This window comes from Panicum virgatum, chromosome 1N (assembly GCF_016808335.1).
Source record: "Panicum virgatum strain AP13 chromosome 1N, P.virgatum_v5, whole genome shotgun sequence".
Taxonomy (NCBI): Eukaryota; Viridiplantae; Streptophyta; class Magnoliopsida; order Poales; family Poaceae; genus Panicum; species Panicum virgatum.
In genome coordinates this window covers 54,263,632-54,284,784 of record NC_053145.1, presented here as the reverse complement: position 1 = coordinate 54,284,784, position 21,153 = coordinate 54,263,632, and the positions used below count along the sequence as shown (strand labels likewise).

Here is a 21,153-nt window from a genome sequence, read left to right as displayed (position 1 = left end):
TCTGGGTTGTCCGAGTCAAGTTCGGGTAGAACTCTTTGTTCGTCGAGATCCGCAGACTCGCGGATGTCGGCGAGTTGGGAGATGGTTTTCGGTTTAGGCGAGTTAGGCGTGACAAGGTGGCTGGAGAAGCCGCCCGATCCATCAGCCGTGCATGCCCAGGAACCAAAAACAAGGGTTGTGCCCTCGGGCACGTTGTTGGCGTTGCTTGGTCCAGCCATCGAATTCGCTGATGAACTCACCGAATCCCCTACCTGGCGCGCTAGCTGTCGGTGTTTACCGCCATGCCTGCTCAGGGATACCCTTAGCAGTAAGGTTTGTAGGTAGGGATCGACTGCTCTGGAACTCGATGGTACAAGGAACACAAAGATTTAGACAGGTTCGTGGCGCTAGTTGCGTAATACCCTATGTCCTGTGTGGTTGTTTGTATTGCCTTAGGTGTTGATGATTGTTTGGAGGGGGTCCCTGCCCGCCCTTATATATGCGGGGGGACAGGGTTACATGAAAAGTCCTAGCCGAATACAGTTGGAGTCCTACTAAAACAGGATCGGGTAGTTTTCTTTGTACTGCAGCTAGTTCTACGCCTATTCGGGTAGTTACAAAAGAGGTAAGATACATCCATAAGCTATCCCTTACTCTGGAATATTCTATGTCTATAAGCAGTCTCGCTGCCCTGGGTCTGACAACCCCTCAATTGGAACCTCTATCTGGAAAGTGAAATCATAGAAATGAAAGTCCAAAAGACCCTCCACCACAGAAGGTACCTTGGTAATATCCATGCATCCTATTTTTACTTGCACATAATCCCATTTTTTCAAGTTAGCTTTATCCACCTCCATAGGAATGCCAACTAAGGATCCCACCAGACTAGCCTTTGTATCAGTTCTCTTTTCAAAAGGAATACCAAAGATTCTAAAAAAAGCCATTTCTAGTTCTTTTTTTGCTCCTGCATTGGGATTCCAGAAATCCACCTTAAAAGATACATTGGGAACTGTTCTCATATTCATTCCAGGGAAGAAGGATAAGTCTTCAACTTTCTTTGCTGTGGGGAATCTCATTTGGAATTTATTGTCTGCCACTCTTTTTTTTCAAACCTTCTCCAGATGTAGTTTGGGCTTGCTTGTGCCCTGAACTCATTCTCAAGTTGCTTTCTCGTTATAGAGCCCTTTGTGATTGTTATCAAGGCACAGTTTGCCATGTCTTTCAAACTGACCCCAAAATCCTCTCCCTGGATAATATGGAACCCCTGACCTGAAGAAGCTAACCCGCACAAAGGAGAAATGCACTCCCAGGGCAGCAACTCCTCACATACTCTAGGCACATGCCCTTCTCTCTTACACCTTGAGCAAATAAAAGGGTTGGAACAACACTCAGCTTTGTGACCTAACTTGCCACATCTAACACAAACCTCTTCACCTTTCTTAATTTCATTCTTGGGTTAATTGGCATCAGACTTAGAGGGTCTGGAATCATTTGACATATCGTCCCCCATCTCCACATCTGTATCTGGTATTGTAGTAGAGTGGACAGTTTCCTCATTGACAGTATTCTCCTTCCGCAAAGATTCATCCTGACTCCTGGAATTTGTCCCCCTCCCCTACTTCAAATTGTCCCTGAGATCAAACAGCGGATCCCTGCTCACATTGCTGGAACTTGGTCTCCAATAAAATTATGAATTCCTCCCTCCCCTGAAGCCACATCTGCCTTCTCTAGAGTTGTTCTGCTGGAACCTATCTCTGTACTCATGAAACTCAGCACCCCTCTCTCTTCACATTCCTCTACCAAAACCCCTCTCCTGATAGAATCCACCCCTTGGGGGTCTCTGACCACCAAACTCTCTTCTACCAGCCATCTGCCTTGGAGGATCACGCACAACCAGGGCAAAGGATCTGAAATCCTCCCCAAGAGTAGACCACCGAGTTGAATTCTCGTCACGGAGGGATGAGGAAATCGACCCCTTCCCCAACCTGGAAGAGAGATGTGCAGGAACTGAAATCGTGGCGCACACCCCAACTGAATCACTTCTACTCCATAGGTGAGCAAGCCTGTCGGCTAGAATAGGGTCGGCATACCTGATCTCGGGAATGCGGAGGATTCTCGGAGTTGCACCCCCCTGCTGCGCTCATCCCGGCCGGTAAGCGCAGAGGACTCACCAGAGTAAGGTTAGGGTTCGTCGAATCTGTCGCCGCTCCCGCCGTAGGTAAGGACGGAGCAGGAGGAGAAACAAGCGGTGGAAAAACATAGGATGGAGAGCAAGACACGTGAGTATGTTGCTCCCTTCGAACTCCATCCGTAGATCTCACTGACCGCCATGGCCCAAGCTGCAGAGGTCGTTGACGTGAGTCCGCACCCGAACCACCTGTGACCCCTGCACTTGGCACACCAGACACCGAACCCCCGCGGGTTCCTTATGTCAGACGTTACGGAGTATGCGGAGACGAGCCTGGCGCCGGTGAGGAGCCCTCCGCCGCCGGTGGTGACCCCCCCCCCCCCCCCCCGATGGGCTCGCTATCGGGGACAGGCACACCATTCTACCTCTGCTCAAACTCCTTGTTGATGAAGGAATGTCCTCGACAGCTGCACCCTCTGTCATTTGCGCGACGAACTTTCAAAGGAGAACGTGTACGCATCCCAGGCAGTCAGTAACCCGCCGCGTGTGCCGGCGGTGCTGACGAACATTGCAAAAGCAGGTGGAAGGAAGGAGTGTGCCTTGAAATGTGAGATAATGCGGTGCTTAGTTTCTTGCAAGCAAATGACAAAGCGTGCTATTTACATAGCTAAATTTGAAGTTTTTCCAAATCTATTAAAAAAATAGAGAGTCTCAAAAATAGTGGGAAAACCAATAGATTCTCATTTTTCGTTCTCTAAATCCCAACTGCTCCTTCAACTGTCTCCCTCCACACACACTAACATGTGGATCCCACGCATCATTCCCTTCCTTTCTCTTCTTTATCATCCCCGATCACAGACTTGTGCTTGACGTCCCAGACCAAAGTGACGATGCTGGCCCCCTCCTCCCCGTGGTGTTGTAGCTTCTGTGAAGCACCTCTACCGACGTCTATGGTCGACATCTCCAACAACCTCTAGAATGCGCACCTCGACGGACGCCACCGTGGCGTCTTCTGCCCCTTGACGATGCTGCTGCCGACAGCATCGACTTCTACATCGACAGTAGCGGGCTAGTTTACCGCGGCCAAAAGGGGGTTTGGGGCCGGCGTGGGATGGCGCTCGACAGTGGGGGCGGTGTGGGATGGCGAGGGCGGCACAGGGGAACGGGTTGCGGGTGCGTGGGAGGCAGGAAGAGGGAGATGGCGAGCGGGATAGGCTTGGATTTTTTTTGCCTATCGAGGAGGAGGAAATACAGAGCATGATAGACAAGCGAGCAAAATATAGAGTCTGTTGGATCTGATTTTTGGTGAGGTATCTCTTTTTTAGCTAACTCGTCAAGGATTATATGTACTATTTGTTCGGGATAGTTTAGTGTCATCATATACTTCGGATTATATGTACTATTTGTTGGATCGGATAAATTATATATTATGAGATGCAAAGACCCTAATCTATTTTAAACCACTCACTATAGGGCATGATAGAACATCCATGTTCATATTTATTGACATTTGAAGTTTGGCTGGATCCATATGGAGTTCATTCTTTCTGTCGAGTTGAAATAACTGGGATAATATTTGCGAGACTTGAAATCATAGAATGCACAACTGTTGAGCTTTCCGGCTTCATTGTATCCTCTCCTAGTTTTGATATACAGATCATGACTATGTTCCAATGATCAACAAAAGTCACTTCATTGTCTAACCTCTCAACCTTGGTCCAGACAATCTGAGACATGTCGAGCTTGTACAGATCCATCGCCCCTTTGTTGTGCGGTCTGAAGATGGCAAATAGATTATCTCTGAACTCCAACAGATGGCAGTATAGATCACCTGGCAATGGATCACCATCAAGAAAAGGACATGGTTTGTCGAGAACTCTCCATGTCATTTCGTGTGGGTTGAAAACACTCAGATTCCCTCGTGTCCCCAGGCAGTAGAACTCGTCATGGTAGAAAACCATGTTGCTATATGCAGTGCGGAACTGAGTATAATCATTTATTACTAAGCTTGTCCAGTCCTCATCCCCAACACGTCACAACATCACGAAAAGATGATTACTACCACTTACGGCTTTTCTCGATGGCGCACACTATGCAGTCTGGGGATTTTGGAGTAGATGAGAATGATATGCCATCGAACTGGTAGCCAAGGCACGGTAGCTCTCGAAGGTCAAGCATCTCTCCTATGAATGGATTTGTGGCCTACATGTACTCTTCACCCCATAGCTGGTGTAGTTGAATCTATGATGCTCGTTGTATCTATGGCGTACATGTACTCTTCACCCCATATATATTGGCGGATCGCTATTGTGTGGAAAAGGACCGGACTCCTGGGGCTTCGAGCTTGGGCGGCCGATTCGATCCCGTACTGCTTTGGTGCGTGCCTGCTCGGCATATAGAGAGACGGTGTCGAGCCCCGCGCTTTGTGGTCTTTGAATCCATCCTATCGTGGCTGAAGCCGCCCTAGGCATCATGCACCACACTAATCCAACCGATCAAACCATGCGAGGAGCAGCCGGCAGGATCCCCAATCCCATCCACTCCCTTGTCGTCCCCCACCCCGGCCTGCTATATCCATTGGCAGAGGAGAAGACTAGAATATGGCTAAATCGCTAATAGCCTGCTATATCCCATTATAGCTACTAAATTAAGGGTTATTTAGCTAGCTAAACCATATAGTTTGTATTTATTTATTGTTAGTTTAGTATTTGTTTAGAAATTGGTGTCCTTTAACTTGGCACAGACTTCTGAGAAGTGGTACCAAAGTCATGTGATGCCACTTCTTTCACGGACCATATACACACTATACCAAGAAGACCTCACCTAGACATCAGTATAGGAGACCAAATGTATTTGAGGACTCAAATCTTTATTCACCATAACTTAATACAACACAAGACTTACACTTTTTATGTGGCTACCCTACTATAACACTACTAATCTATATGACAAACTTGTCATCTTCTACTTGAGACCTCCTATGACATAGTATGGCAAGAGGGGAGGGAGCAACCCTATTTATAGGACTCCATGGTTCATATGGTTTTACCATGTGTTTGTTTTCTACACACTTTGTATATTTTTTATGTCTATCTAACCATACAAATATCTAGTTTTTAGAGTATTCCATATTTTAACATGAAAAATGACAATCATTGTTCATGCATACTCTCTAGTCTTCTAGAAGCTTCTCACAAGTATGCATTGCTATTTTCACTAGTATTGAATTGCATCATTTACAAACTTAGTATTCCATCCGTGATGTAATGAGAGAATGAAGCTCTAGATGTACTTTAGTACATGATGTAATAAACTTTGTAACTTTGTATCTGTTTGATTTGATGTTCTGATCATATAAATTCTAAACTTAATATTAATCAATTTGCAAAACCGCTAAATGAGATTAGTGGGAGCTATATCCCACTATAGCCATGTTCTGATCATATAAATTCTAAACTTAATATTACTCAATTTGCAAAACTGCTAAATGAGATTAGTGGGAGCTATATCCCACTATAGCCTTCTCTTTGAACTGACCGCTAAAGGTCTTAGTCCGCTATTTTTAACAAACATTGGGCAGAACTTGCACTCCCCCGAAATTGCTCCAGGCCAAGCACGCTTAACTTTGGAGTTCTTTCGAGATCGGCTTCCGGAAAAGAAGTTACAACTTATTGGTATGAGTATACTATTAATCCTATTAACCCCTGGGTCGGGATGTCACAGCATCTACACGAGATGGTTTTGTTCACATAATTATCAGAACTAAAAAATATAATTAGCACAAACATTTACTATATATAGAACTAGAATTGGATCGCACTATTCGTTGGATCGGATACATTATATATTATGAGATGCAAAGACCCTAATCTATTTTAAACCACTCACTATAGGGCATGATAGAACATCCATATTAATATTTATTGACATTTGAAGTTTGGCTGGATCCATATGGAGTTCATTCGTTCTGTCAAGTTGAAATAACTGGGATAATATTCGTTGTCAACTTTGGCTGGATCCACATGATCGCGCACAATTTCCTGCTCGCCGCAGTTGAATTTGACGAGAAGCGGTTTGGATCCAATTGCGAGTTCAGTAGGAACATCAGGCGAGTTCTTGGCCGCCGGCGCCGCCATCCTCCGATCACGTCAAGATTCCCTACGGAGAAATAGATATCGATTGGGAAAGTGGGATTTGCACAAGGATCACGGGGCGATATATATATTGGCGGATCGCTATTGTGTGCGAAAAAGGACCGGACTCCCGGGGCTTCGAGCTCGGGTGGCCAATTCGATCTCGTACTGCTTTGGTGCGTGCCTGCTAGGCATAGAGAGACGGTGCCGAGCCCCGCGCTTTGCGGTCTTTGAATCCATCCTATCGTAGCTGAAGCCGCCCGAGGCATCATGCACCACACTAATCCAACAGATCGAAACATGCGAGGAGCAGCCGGCAAGATTCCCAATCCCATCCACTCCCTCGTCGTCCCCCACCCGGCCCGCTATATCCATTGGCAGAGGAGAAGACTAGAATATCAATCTTTTAACTCTAAAAATATAAATCGGTAATAGCCCGCTATATCCCATTATAGCTGCTAAATTAAGTGTTATTTAGCCAGCTAAACCATATAGTTTGTATTTATTTATTGTTAGTTTAGTATTTGTTTAGAAATTGGTGCCCTTTAACTTGACACAGACTTCTGAGAAGTGATACCAAAGTCGTGTGATGCCACTTCTTTTGCGGACCCTATACACACTATACCAAGAAGACCTCACCTAGACATTAGTATAGGAGACCAACTGTATTTGGGGACTTAAATCTTTATTCATCATAACTTAATACAACACAAGACTTATACTTTTTATATGGCTACCCTACTATAACACTGCTAATCTACATGACAACCTTTTTCATCTTCTACTTGAGACTTCCTATGTTATAGTATGGCAAGAGGGGAGGGAGCAGCTCTATTTATAGGACTCCATGGTTCATATGGTTTTACCATGTATTCATCTTCTTCACACTTTCTATATTTTTTCATGCCTATCTATCAATACAAATATCTAATTTTTAGAGTATTTCACATTTTTACATGAAAAATGACAACCATTGTTCATGCATACTCTCTAATCTTCTAGAAGCGTCTCACAAGTATGCATTGCTATTTTCAATAGTCTTGAATTGCATCATTTACAAAACTTAGTATTCCATCGGTGATGTAACGAGAGAATGAAGGTCTGGACGTACTTTAGTGCATGATGTAATAAACTTTGCGACTTTGTATCTGTTTGATTTGATGTTCTAATCATATAAATTCTAAACTTAATATTACTCAATTTGCAAAACCGCTAAATGAGATTAGTGGGAGCTATATCCCACTATAGCCTTCTCTTTGAACTGACCACTAAACGTCTTAGTCCTCTATTTTAACATTGGGCAGAACTTGCACTCCCCCGAGATGGTTTTGTTCCCATAATTATCGAAACTTGGAAAGTGGGATTTGCAGAAGGATTACGGGCCTATATATATATTGGCGGATCGCTATTGTGTGTGTAAAAGGACCGGACTCATGGGGCTTAAAGCTCGGGCGGCCAATTCGATCCCGTACTAATTTGGTGCGTGCCTGCTCGGCATAGACACACTGTGTCAAGCCCCGCGCTTTGCGGTCTTTGAATCCATTCTATCGTGGCTGCAGCCGCCCTAGGCATCATGCACCACACTAATCCAACGAGAAGCAGCTGGCAGGATCCCCAATCTCATCCACTCCCTCGTCGTCTCCCACCCCGGCCACTCCCTCGTCCTCTCCCACACAGGAGGGAGGGCGATGCAGCTGGCGGCCGTGCGCGGCGCGCTGCAGTGGCTGCGCGGCCTGCTGTCGGAGGAGTTCTTCGACGCGTGCGCCGCGCACCCGGGCGAGCGCAAGAACGACAAGAATCTCTTCTGCGTCGACTGCGCCGCCGCGCTCTGCCGCCGCTGCCTCCCCCACGAGCCCGCCCACGACGTCCTCCAGGTACGCGATCGCACGCGGCGCCATTAATTCTAGGCTTAAGTTTATTTTGTTGCCTCCAAATCGATCTCAACTCCTTCACGTTGATCGGGGGAATGAACGGAACTGGTGAAGATTTGGAAATACGCGTCCTGCTTCGTCGTGCGCGTCGACGACCTCAGGCTGTTCGACTGCGCCGGCATCCAGGTACGCTGGCTAGCTGCTCGATCGCGTGCGCGCGCGCAACCCCCGGCGATCGCCACCTCGCCGGCACGCACTCCGTCGTTTTTTCTCCCTGTCCTGATCGATCCGCGGCGGCGTGCATGCAGTCGCACGCGGTGAGCGACCACGAGGTGGTGTTCCTGAACGAGCGCACGGCGAGGAAGCGCTCGGCGAGCGCGGAGAACCCCTGCGCGGCGTGCGCGCGCCCGCTAACGTCCGGCCACGACTACTGCTCTCTCTTCTGCAAGGTACTTGTTCGGTGTACGTGCCGCACGCTGTCTACGAGGGCCGGCTGACACGCCGCCGGCTCGCGTTGATTGGTTGTGCGCAGGTGAAGCATCTGGGGGAGAGCGAGCACCGGCTGCGGCGCGCGCTGCGCGTTCGCCGGCAGGTGGAGGCTGCCGCGCCGGAGCCGCATGGCGGGAAGCTGATGCCATCGCCGGCGTCGGACGCGGCGCCGAGCTGCGGCGGGTCGTTGCGGAAGCGGAGCCGGAAGCAGCCCGAGCCGGAACGGGCGCCGTTCTGTTGACACAGTCCCGTCCATGGGCTGCCCGCGTTTTGTGGCTGGGCGGCTGCATGCTTGCCTAGTTGCCTTCCTCGTGGGTCCGTTTGGTTCCCGAGCGATTTGTGTTTTTGGATTTTGTTTCGACTGGACTACTTCCTCCATCTTTAAAAAAAATACAATTCTCACTTCTCAAAAAGTCAATTAATTTTAAATTTGATCAACTTTATATAAAAATTTACTAATATTTATATTGCAAAACAGATTTAGTATAAAAATATATTACATAATGATCTAATGATATTTATCATGTAATATAAATGTTAATACTATAATTTTATCGAACCTAAATTTTTTTGATTTATCGGGAAGCAAGATTTGCATTCTTTTTGATGAAGGGAGAATGTGCAAACTAAAATAGCAGCCTAGCAGGAGCCGGTTTATTTATTGATTCTTTATACAAGATCTTGATTCAAACTAGTATGGTCCGCACGTGTTAACAAGACAATAACAATAAAGATCTAATATAAACCTTATAGAACCACATCATATTCCGCGATATCTGTTGTGTTGGATAGAGCAATCTAGACGAAGAACATCATCATATGGAACGAATTACAGGTCCTATTTTGAAGTATAAGAATGCAAGCTCAACACTAAAAATCTGATATGGCAGCTTCATGTGTGACTAAATTGAGTGTCAGGGGCCATTTGAGCTTCGTGCCTTTGACATTCCCCAGCCTCCCGTCTTGTTTTGCTTCGCCGAACACCATGGGCACGGCCTGTTATAGTTCATCATCGATCTGGATGGTACCACTGGAAGGAAAAGGAAATGAAAAGGATGGATTTTAAAGCAATCAAAATAGGAGAAGAATGTGCAATGTGTGAATGTACAAATAGGCCTGCATCGTTATTGTACAAGAATGCTAAAGAATCTTTAGAGAGGAACTAAGAGGCAGGATATGCCCGTGGAAGGCTGGAACTCAAACTCAACCTTTCAAACAATTGCACACACACGACATTAGCACGGCAAAATGGTATTCTCCCAGAAACTGAGTGCTGAAATTTTCCCATTAATCTAGTTAGTATAATTTCTAGTTATCAACAAAATAGCGCTATTCAGGGCCCCGTATTAGTTCAAATTCTGACTGCACCAGCATCATTGTTATGTGTAGTACATCAATGCAGGATATGCAAACTGTTGACGTTGTCCAAACTCAACAACCAGCAATAGAATTGGCCAATGAATTAGCACTGTGTATAAAAATCGCTGAAAATATAGATAACTCAAAATCACTGAAAATATCGAGAAAGCTAATACATCTAATAAGAACCTGATGTGATGAAATTTTCCACCGCTCAAGGCATTATGCCTCCCATCAATTTAATCTACAATTCTCTTCTCTCCAAAGCACAATGCGCTAAAACCAAAAAGTGGAAATTCTATTTGAATGCTCATATTATTCTATAGCAATTCTAATTGATCATCATAACAACATTTTAATGTGACACCATTTTAAAGGAACTATGTTGTCAGAACAGGAACATATCCAGTAGTCACCCCAGATAGATGATGCATGTTAACCTACACAACAAACTTAGATGGCAATCTTTGTAGGTACTTACCATCAGCGACTCGCACCGCCAGACCAAAATCTGCGAGTTTCAATTGTCCGGCCTTGGTCAGCAGAACATTATCCAGTTTAATATTCTTGTGCACGACGCCCATCTGGACATCTGGTGGTAGTACTTGAGCACGACCATGAGCTAGTAACCCTTCATCAAGTTTACAAAATCCGTAGTGATATAAATTAGATCCTGCGACTACTCAATCCAATCCACCAATGTTCTGCTGCCGAAACTTCGTCTCTGATCCACATGCGACTTGCAAAACCTGCCACTGATACTCGTAGCTCTCACCCATTATCCTCCATCTGACGCTGCTCGTCTCTGCTAACAGCACTGCATCATACGCCAAGGAAAAAAAAAGGACACTGCAATGGAACACAAAGGATGTTGCAGTGGTCCCAGAACCTTGTGGGTGTTGAATGTCTTTTCTGAGCCGAACAGCATGCAAAGCTTTTGCAAATGCCGACTTGAAGCCTGAGCTGCATCCAACAAACATGACTTTCAGTGATTTTGCCCATGTACAAGGCAAAATAAACTAATGACCACAATGCTCTTTTAGGAGAAAAAAAACAAGAGGAGAGATCGAGAGCAGAGCACGCGTGATCCAATGGTGAATGGCAATGTATGAGCGGAAGCAGAACATCATGCACAAGGTGTGACTGTATGAGCACATACTTGTTCCAAGACGACATATGGACGAGCAGAAACAAGGACACAGCTCACCGGGAAATAGTAGATGTCTCCTCTGAGCCGATGAGCTGTGGTGGAGTCGATGCAGCCCACCTTCCGCTTCAGACTGCGTCCTGGGAGGAATCCCGCCGACGCCTCCGTGGTGGGGGCAGTCACCATGGCAGGGGCACCTCCGTGTCCCGCGGCCGCGTCGGCGCAGGGAGACCGCTGCGGGTCGGACCCATGGCAGGTGCGCTTCGAGAAGGGGGAGAGGGGTAGCGAGTTGTAGCGCTCGGAGCCTCGGAGGCCGGGACGGAGCGTCGAGGACGGCACGAGCACGGCCGCGGCGGAGCGGGGGAACCATCCTGCGAGTCAGGGTCGGCGGCGGCGCGCTGGAATGGATGGGTGTCGCGACGGCATCGGTGAGGGCGATGGGGAGGTGGAGAGGAGGGGGATGGCGGCGAATTCCGCCTGCGCCGCCACCAGCTGCGTGTCCATCGCCGCCTCCCTCCACCACAACTCCTGCCGCCCGCCTCCCCTCTCACATCCCCCCTCCGACGACCGTGTGTGGAGGGCCGGGGGTGGCAGCCGGCAGTCAGGCGCGGGACGCAGCGCGCGCGGCAACTTAGCCTGGACGGCGCTCGACCGTGGCCGTGGGGTGGGGGAGGCGGGCGGCGCATAGGGCCAGGCGCAGGTGGCCGGGGTCGGGTCTCGGTCGGCGGCTCGGCGGGGATGGCCTGGCCGTGGGGTGGGGGAGGCGGGCAGCGCGCAGGGTGCAGGCGGCCGGGGGTTGGGTCTCGGGCGGGGGCTCAGCGGGGATGGCGGCGAGGAAGGGAAGGAGGCAGGGAAGGGAAGCGTAGATTGCGGGCGGGTACACGCGGGCGGGTAAGGAGTCGCCCGTGGTGTCAAAATAATTCGCTAATTGGCGGAACCATTTTAGGGTTCATTTTGCAAAATTGTGTAAAGATGTAAACAGGGCATTTGAAGTATTAAATGAAGTCTATTTGCAAAATTTTTTGCATAGATGGGTTGTAAATCGCGAGACAAATCTAATGATACTAATTAATCCATGTTTAATCAATAATTAGCGGATGATTACTGTAGCATCACTGTTGCAAATCATGGATTAAGTAGGCTCATTAGAATCGTCTCGCGATTTACAGCCCATCCATATAAAAAGTTTTGTAAATAGACTTCATTTAGTACTTCAAATTAGCAAGATACCGTTTCTTTAATGTGTTTATGGCTTTTTTGGGTTTACACGCGAAGAACGGCCTTACAATGACGAGTTTTCATCGGTCTGCACTCTTTCTGACCAAATCCGGAGCTGTCACGTGGGGTCATCTAGAGAGGTACTGTGACATTTATCTTGGTAAAAATTATTTCATAGATAGATTTATGATACACAGTTTCATCGGGAGAGCACTGGTGAACTAGAACAGTTGGCACTAAAGTTTATTTCATGTGATTGGAATTGTCCTAACCCAGAAATATCTGCTAGATTTATCCACTGGTAAACTAAGAGCAGATTGACGCAAGAACCTGGAAAGAACTGGAGCGGCCCAAGAATTTCTTTGCACACGGCTCGGTCGCTCGCGGCCCACGTCCACGTCCGCTCCCTGCGTCGTTGCGCGTTCTCCTTCCCTCCAACTCCAACGCCGCCGACTCCAAGCGCCGGGCGAACCGACAACCGCCGCAATCGGGCCACACCAAAATCCACCCCCCCCCCCCCCCCCCCCCCGGCAATCGCAGGCATGCCGCGGCCCCCGCCGCCGGGCCGCGGGGCCCCGGGCGCCAGGCGGCCGATGCGGGACTTCTTCGCCGTCTGGCTGGCCACCCTCCGCTCTCCGCTCCTCCCGCTGCTCCGCCGCGCGCTCTCCGCCTCCTCCGGCTCCTGGGACGACCCGCTCTCCTCCGCCGCCGCGGCCGTCGAGGCCCACTTCCAGGCGCACTGGTCCGCGCTCGACGCGGCCGCGCGCCAGGACCCGGCGCAGGTCGTCGCCGCGGGGGACTGGCGCTCCCCGCTCGAGCTCCCCTTCCTGTGGCTCGGCGACGTCCACCCCTCCCTCCTCACCTCGCTCCTCCGCACGCTCTCGCCATCGCCGCGGCTCCTCGCCGCCGCCGACCGCGTCGACCGCCGGATCCGCGCCGCCGTCCCCGCCGTCTCCGATCGGCTCCGCCGGGCCCAGGAGGCCTTCGTCGCCGCAGAGGTGGCCGGCGCCGCCGACGTGGAGGCGTTCCTGGAGGAGCTCAAGGGCGTCGCGCTCGAGGCCAATCGCCTCCGTCGGGGCGTTCTTTCGGAGCTCGTCGCCGCCGCCGGGGGTTACCAGGCGGCGCTGTACCTCGACGCGCTATCGCGCTTTGTGCTATCCATGCACGACCCCGAGGTGCTCCGCCGCTTTGACCAGTGCCGCCCCTCGCCCGGTAGCTAGTCCCCCCTCTTGCTCCCCAGGTTCGTGGCGTTTCTTTTTCTGCTTCGTCACTTCTTTTGGCCGTGCAAAATCTTGGTTTCCGTATTGGCGGGATAGCAGGTCTATGTAAAAACTTATCGAGATAGTGTTTACGAGCACAATGTAGGTCCATGTAAGATATTTGAAGAAAATGCTGCAAAATATTGCACAATGGTACCATTGAAGTTGTTATCTGTATATTATTCTACAAATCATTTCCTGAAAGCCTGAAACCATCAATGAACTGTACAAGGGAATGGCATCAAGGTCCTTTGAATTTGGAGCAAAATTATGAGATAGGAAGTCTTTTTTATTTCTTTGAGGGATGACTTATGAAGGTATTTGTTATGTTGCTTACTTCGACACTGTTAGATGCCTACTTGGATATGCTTTAGCATTTGTTTATCTGCGATTTTCATATGATTTTATATTGTGAGTATTTAGGATCTTTATTTGTGGAAGTTGCTCAGATTGTGTGTGTAAGTGTATGGATTATTTAAAGTTTGCTTGCGTGAATCTTTGTTTTGTGATGTTTAAAATTGACTTAAGCAGATAGTGAATGACTTATACTTCACCTGCTATCATCCTTTGAATCTGTGCATGTTTTGTCTGAATTGTAGTGTGACCTCACAAGTAGCCACTTTTATGTCTAAAATTGAAATATCATGTGCCCTGGCTGCTTTATAGTGTCAGTATTATTTTCTCTTTGTCCTTTGTCATTTGTCAATTAGTTTTAATTGCCCCTTGTGCACTTTTTAACTGGTTATGTTGAGCTGGAGTAAGTTGGACATGCTTGCCGCCTGCTAGGTGAATAAGATACCGAGTCACCATATCTTGGACAAATGTATCATGTATAATCCAAACATAAAAGTGACAAACCATGAGATAATTTGACCAACAAACGATTAGAAAAGTGACGGCAGTGTTTCAATGTTGTCCTAGTTATTAGGTGTTGTTGTTTAAGTGTTTCTTTGTCCAGCTCTATCAATTTGTATCTAAATATATATTACCTGTTTGATATATTGTTTCAATGCTCTAACATGTTAATCGTATTGTGAAACAATCATTTATGATTCTGGTGGCAGATGACTTAAGTGTGATTTATAGTATTTGATGCTTCTATTAATACATGAATTCAAAATAGCCAGTTATCAGATTATCATAGGATCCAGAGGCTAGATTAGCCCCCTACTTCAGGATGCAGAGACCAGGGTTGGAACCCTGGTCAACCCACAACTCTAACGAGGGTGCAACCACGTTTCCAGTTATCAGATATTGTCACTTGCATTTTGGCAGCTAGAACCAGTACTTGGTGAAGTTGTTGGTATTGGGAATAACGGTTGATTCTATCGTTCTACCCGAGTCAAGTTTCGTAATTAAGCACATATTTATACATTATCAGTTGCGAAATTTGTGTGTGTGGGTGGGGTGGGGGGGGGGGGGCTTTTCAGAATATAATTTTATTAGAATCACGCCATTACCATCTGAGCTGCACATTGTTTGTCCTGCTCCATCAGCACACTATTGCCTGTTGGCTGTGACAGATCTGAAATGTAACATGCATCCTTAGATCTAGACTTTACACGCAAGACTTCCAATGGACCATCAAACCCACATGGATTTATATATGATGGACCACATGAACAGATCTGCGCACAAGATGATCTGTACTTCGTAGAGGATCCTCAGTAGAGAATGCATATGCACACACAAATTAATCTAGAGAAAATTCCTCCAAAGTTAAGACAGTACAACCTTACCACTGCCTGATGTTTTGTCATTCATACACAAGGCTTTATTGTTCCCAGTCCTCATACATCTCCTTTTTAGGGAAAACACTCATAGGTTTTGCTTTGCTTTTGCATCATGAGCAATTGTAATTGTCAATTTTACTGTGGGGATGATGATTATTTTCAAGTCCTGCCTCCTGGTTAGGTTAACACAATTTGAAAGGTTGAGGACCTCAGCCAGTAATAATCTGGCATTCTGGTATCTGGATCTTTAAGAAATTTTCGAACATAGATCTTTAAGAAAATGTTCGTTGACTCAAACTCTGCACTGTCACTCAAGTTAAAACGGTTAGATCACCAACTAAAGTGCCACAAAGAAAGACATTCCTGATTCGTATGCCTTGTTCATGTAGTATATTTTCTTCTTAGAAAGGTATTCACCATAGGACAGCACACATCACAAATAACATTATTAGTGTACTAGTCGCTTCAATCAGGTGCACAGTAAAGTTGACAAATGACAACCATGAAACGTCTGCTGGACACAAGTAAATCTAAAAAAAAATTATCACAGGGAAATATTCCCCTTGTCTTTGTCTTAAGAGGGGAGTATGGAAAACTTTAGGGAGGTACTCAGGCAACCTGTCAGCACCTAGTTTCAATTCCGGGTAGGAGGCCTCTCAACTACAGGCTGTACCGAGTCATTGTTCGGTTCTCAAACTTTTTGCTAAACCTAACCTAGCTCCATAGGATGAATACTTCCTCAGACAATTACCTTATCTTTAGAATCAATTAGGAAAGTTTTAGAATCAACTAGAAAATTAATCATTGGTGCTGATTCAATATTATAATACTGATTTCTTCAGATCTGGGTCAAATGGAAGCCATAGATATGTGCTTGTAAAAATCAACAGATAGGGTAGTTTTAAGATGTAATGGTATATGCTTCCTTTGTAGTCTTGCGGCGGGGCTAAATTTATCTGCGTTAACCTGTAGCATGCAGAACTTCGTTCACAAAGACTAGTAAGCACAGGACTCTATGCTTACGTGGTCCAAAGCAGCAAGGTTGCATAGCAGTGGAAGAAACATCGAAAGAATATGTACGCTGGTGGTCCAATGTAAGCTCAACGTGTGATGTACAGTAGTCATACTAAGTAAATAATGGAAGTCTGTGTTGGTTAGCATCAAGAACTTGTCATGGTCATAAAGAACAGTATCTTTACAGTTCTTCCATGTGACATGTGAACAGATCACTGCTAGGTTAGGTGATGGTCTCCAAAAGTGCACCCAAAGGTCCCACTGTTTACATAGTAGATCCATTGGTTAAATGTTGTAAAGCCCTCTGGGGTTCATATAGTTACAGTAATCCAGTCTGGCAGTTGCACATACAGGTGATTGTAACTTGTAAGTTTACAACAGATCTCACTGAAGTAGTTGTTCATGAGTTTGTGCTGTCCTCAAGACAGAAATTTGTTCTCTTGGTTCAGACAAATTTATATGACTGTTCTTGGTGTTCCTTTCATTCATCAGTAACCAAGTGGGATTGCATTCCTTTAAGATCAGTTTTCTTGAATCGACATTTCTGCCTATAGATTGTGACACTTCATGTCAAAAACATTCTAACTAGCTGGTTTTTGTATTTTCCTCTGTATTTTTCCTCATAGCTGCACACTGTTTAGTGGTGTCTTCACATGTTAGCCTGACAATCTACATGTTTTCTTGAATCATGCACCAAAGATGCTTAGGTTTAAGAGCATGTTAAAGATCTTGGGTTCTTTTCTGGTCTGCCATTCTAAACAATATACTCGGTATGCATATTATATAAATGCACATCTTGGTGTCAGGCAAAGGAGGGGTGAGCTGCACATTTGGGTTCTTTTCTGATCTGCCATTCTGCACCAATTTGTCGTACAACCTAGCCTTGACTTTCTGTTTAAGCCATGAGCTTCCCTGGTCGTAAATCTCGCACCCGCATGCTGGTATAGTGTGATGCTGTTGCTTGTCGCGTGGGTTTGTTTGCAACCTGACAAGAGGAAACACCTGAACTCTGCATCGCATCTGTCTGTTTATTACAGGACATGTGGGGTTCGTAATTGTGATAAGGTACTCTAAGATGATACGTCCAAGAAACTTTGCTGGTTTTACTTGTTTAATCATCTATGCTCCGTACTTATCCGAATTACTACAGAACAAACAGATGTTCAAATGTACTTGTAAACTAATGATCTTGGCAATTACTGCTAGTATTTCCTGTCTAATCATATTCTCATTTGACTTGTTGGAGCATTGTCCTTTCAAGTTCTGGATGGTCATATTACTGTAGTAGTGCATGCACATGGCGTTCCTATCTGATTCTGATATTCTTGTTGGTGGTCAGCTTAATCTATGCTACAAGTAACTAGAGAAACAGTAAATCAGTACATCTGAAGTGATGCGTGAATCTGATTAGTCCTATTGGCCACTTACTAACTGCTTGTGCCTGTTGATCATGCAGGCATCTTTGGGAAGCACGAGATGGGGTAGTAAGTGCTTGGCAGCGGCCAGCGAGGACCAAACCAAGAAGGCAAAGTATAATATTGTATGATACTCTTGCCATCAGTTAGATACAATTGGGTACAGATACGATGGCTGCTTCCCTACATGCAATTTTTCATATCTGATGGTCATGAGAGCTCATGTTCTTCTTCGCTTGTGATTTGGCAGTGGCCAGTTGGGTGTTAGGTGGTGGTGAGCGACTCGAAAACGTTAGTCCTTGAGCTAATTGCTTGAATGCCATCAAAATTTATACTAATCCCTTCAATACCATTAAAAATTAAGCTATCCCTTCATTGCCATCAAAATTTAATGTCTCATCCCTTCAATGCCATTCCGTTCAATTCTGTTGTTAGCATAACGGAAGCTGCCACGGACCCCACATGTAAGTGAAAGAGAGGACTAAAGTCTTCCATTTTACCCCTTCTTCTTGATTTACGATGGACAGGTCATGGTCGGCGGCGTGGCGAGCTGCCTCCGCTGGCGGCGAGGCCGGCTGGTGGCAGTATGGCGCAGGCCCGCGGCCAACGCACTCAGGGGAGGCGGCGGCGCACGGCGGCGCGGCCTGGGGCGGCACAGGGGCGGCCAGCAGCGGGCGACGACTTGGTGATAGTGGCGGCACCCAAAAACGAGCGTGGAAACTGCGGGAACATGCAAGAACGAGGAGAGCATGACCTTCACTGCATCACCTAGGGTCGATTTGAGCCATTGGGCAAAGGAAACGGTGGCCGGACGATGGAGTTCCACTGTGGGCGGATCTTGAACGGTAATGGAGGCCGACGGCCGGGAAATCCTCTATTCCCGGCGAGGTGGGGGTCGATGCTCGGGTCTGAGGGGTCGTGGAGGGATCTAGGGAGGTAAAGGAGCTTCGGGTGCGAGGGATTTGAAATCGATAGAGGGAACTGCGCGGATTTCGCCGGCGAAGGTGAGCTGCTCGAGCTCCGTCAATGGTGGCCGGAGGAAGAAGAAAGACTGAGCGTGCGAGAGAGAGGAGGGGAGGGGGGACGGCGAGCCGGCGCCGGCGAACTGCTCCCGCACGGGCCTCAGGGAGGTGCCCACGTTCTGGAAGGGCCAGTGCGCGGCGGGCGCCGGGTTCAACGCCTCCGCCTGCAATCGGAAGCTTGTCGGCGCGCGCTTCTTCAACAAGGGGTACGAGGCCACCATGGGGCCCATGGACATAGACTGGGTGTCGCGCTCCCGCGCGACGACGACGGCCACGGCAAGCACACGTCCTCCACGGCCGTCGGCGCCGCTGTGCCCGACGCCAGTCTGTTCGGGTTCGCGACCGGGACGCGGCGCAGCATGGCGTGCTCTCGCTCTGGCTCGGCAGCAAGAAGAAGGGGAAAAAGGAAGGCTTTAGTGCTCTCTTTCACTTACACTAGTAAGGTGCCCGTGCTAACGCCACGGAAAAATTATAAACGTACACAAAACAACACATAATCAATAGTTCAAAATGAAAAATATATGTTTCACACAAAAGATGTAACATGTAGTTATTATATGTTGATAGTAGCTTGCCCATGCTAACACTATGGGTGACACCTTATTTATGCATATCTAGAAAATACATTGCACTGTGCTGTATGAACTGATATAAAACATGTGCTACCTCGCTCATTCTCACTACATACCAAGAAGAAGTGGTTCATCTCAGAACTAAACATAAAGATACATCTAAATTGTATATGCATAAGCTGTACATAAGTTGTACCTGCAAGCATGACGTGTCACAAAAAGCACCGGATCCAGATCGTTTTGTTGATAGTGATAGAATCAGCAATGGGATGCAATACCTATGCAAAGGATAAGAGCGAAATATGAATCCATTTGAAATCTTGGAAGAAGTTCATGGAAATACACATAATGAGTCTTGCAATAGATGACACTGCAAATGCAGCAAAAACAAATTAATCCTCGGCACCATTCAAGCTCGCCATGAGGGAGGAAGAGGGGTGCGTGGTGGTGAGCTCGAGGCCGTCCGAGCTCCGCCCGCGGGCCTGCTCCGCCCGCCCTCCTGCCGACGTCGTGGAAGAGAAGGAGAGGAGACCGCGGCCGGCGTCTGAACGGATAAGGAGGAGAGGGGGAAATAAAGGAAAACGGGAAAGAAAAAAGAAAAGGAGAGGAAAAATAAGAAGGAAAAAAGAAAAAAAAAGAAAATACAAGGAAGGGTAGTTTAGACATTTCACAACATCAATTCAATAGGTGAAGCCATTTTACCAAATGTTTTCCAAAACAGCTCCAACTCCACCAATAAAGCCGCTACACCAGAGGAGTCGAAACCGGAGCTGTTTTTGGAGGAATCGAAGCTCTGCCAAACAGCCTAAAGCGAACGCGCCGTCTGGTGAGCGTGACCTGGCCCGACGCGAGCGCCGGCCGCCGGCCCCGGATGGCCGCCCGAAACGTGCGCGCGTACGGCGCCGGCACGGCAGGGGCGACAACGTCGCTTTCGCGCGGGGGGGGGAGGGGTCCCCGGGGGTCAGGTCAGGAACCGTGGACGGGCGGGCCGGGTCGGCGGACCGCGAGGTGGTGGTGGTTTCCTCGCGCCCGCCCCCCACGGCCATGGCGGCGGGCCACGCCATGCCGAGGTGGCCGCGGGCGGGTGGTGAGGCCTCCACCGCGGCGGGGCCCGGCGGGGGCGACGCTGATGCGACGCCAGCTCCACGCTGAGGAGGACGCGGCTGCGGTCGAGGGTGACGTGGGTTGCGTGGTCCTATTGTCAGAGGGTGGGCGAGCCCGAGGGCGCTTTTCCAGTGGGCCCCGCCTGGAGGCGGGCTACGCGTCAGTCCGGTGGGTGGTGCTGTGTGGTTGCTGGCAACTAGTTCCGCGAAAATGCTGTGCGCACGCCACGATGTTCCCTAGTGTGAGCCAACTGCTCCTGTCATTCGATCTGAAGAATTTGTGTTGGGGTATTTACCACATTAATGGCTCAAAGACGATTTTCAAGTATTATGTGCTTTCTAGTTGCAAAGAATTGTTATAGTTTAGTCAATTTTACAAAAATCTTGCATGTATGGAAAATGGTAGGTGTAATTAAAGATTGAGAATGCAGAATAATGTTCAAATCCTTGTTTTATTTATTTGATAAATGTTGGTGTAGCTTATAGATTTAAAAGTTAGTATGAACACAAACCCACATAGAAAACATGATATGTAGTTTGGCCTCTACGTGGATTCATACTGGCATGGAAATTGCATGATCTTTTTCTAGTTATATTACAAAAACTGTGTGACCCACTCTTTTGATACAATTATGTAATTGTAAACAAGGACACATCATAATTGCATGTGTAAACCGCAAACTACTAATTCGGTGTTAGGGGGCAGATTCA

General features: G+C 47.5%; 2 protein-coding genes and 2 long non-coding RNA genes across 6 annotated transcripts; 2 read left to right on the top strand and 2 right to left on the bottom strand.

Annotated features, from left to right (window-relative positions):
* Nucleotides 1-7,928: 7,928 nt before the first annotated feature.
* Nucleotides 7,929-8,841, top strand: LOC120653234 (protein RGF1 INDUCIBLE TRANSCRIPTION FACTOR 1-like). Its single transcript, XM_039931015.1, has 4 exons — nt 7,929-8,114; nt 8,226-8,297; nt 8,420-8,560; nt 8,644-8,841. Exons 1-4 carry the CDS (start codon nt 7,929-7,931, stop codon nt 8,839-8,841), a joined length of 597 nt encoding a protein of 198 aa, XP_039786949.1.
* A 467-nt stretch (nt 8,842-9,308) lies between these two features.
* LOC120656708 lies at nt 9,309-11,726 on the bottom strand. The gene is made up of 3 exons (XR_005667969.1): nt 11,167-11,726; nt 10,441-10,922; nt 9,309-9,630 (listed from the first exon to the last, which is right to left on the bottom strand). It is a non-coding gene; the product is annotated as an uncharacterized LOC120656708 (long non-coding RNA).
* Nucleotides 11,727-12,674: 948 nt separating this feature from the next.
* On the top strand, nt 12,675-17,978 carry LOC120656706 (protein INAPERTURATE POLLEN 1 homolog). Of its 3 annotated transcripts, none has more exons than XM_039934897.1 (2): nt 12,675-13,564; nt 13,690-14,078. In XM_039934897.1, the coding sequence occupies exon 1, from the start codon at nt 12,867-12,869 to the stop codon at nt 13,542-13,544; it is 678 nt and encodes a 225-aa protein (XP_039790831.1). In that variant the 5' UTR covers nt 12,675-12,866; the 3' UTR covers nt 13,545-13,564; nt 13,690-14,078. The 3 variants fall into 3 exon arrangements, with proteins under 3 accessions (XP_039790831.1, XP_039790830.1, XP_039790829.1); XM_039934896.1 differs by lacking the exon at nt 13,690-14,078 and adding an exon at nt 16,289-16,784 and having other exon boundaries at nt 12,676-13,564; XM_039934895.1 differs by lacking the exon at nt 13,690-14,078 and adding an exon at nt 17,787-17,978 and having other exon boundaries at nt 12,682-13,564.
* Nucleotides 17,979-19,268: 1,290 nt separating this feature from the next.
* Nucleotides 19,269-19,747, bottom strand: LOC120656707. The gene is made up of 2 exons (XR_005667968.1): nt 19,536-19,747; nt 19,269-19,447 (listed from the first exon to the last, which is right to left on the bottom strand). It is a non-coding gene; the product is annotated as an uncharacterized LOC120656707 (long non-coding RNA).
* Nucleotides 19,748-21,153: the final 1,406 nt, after the last annotated feature.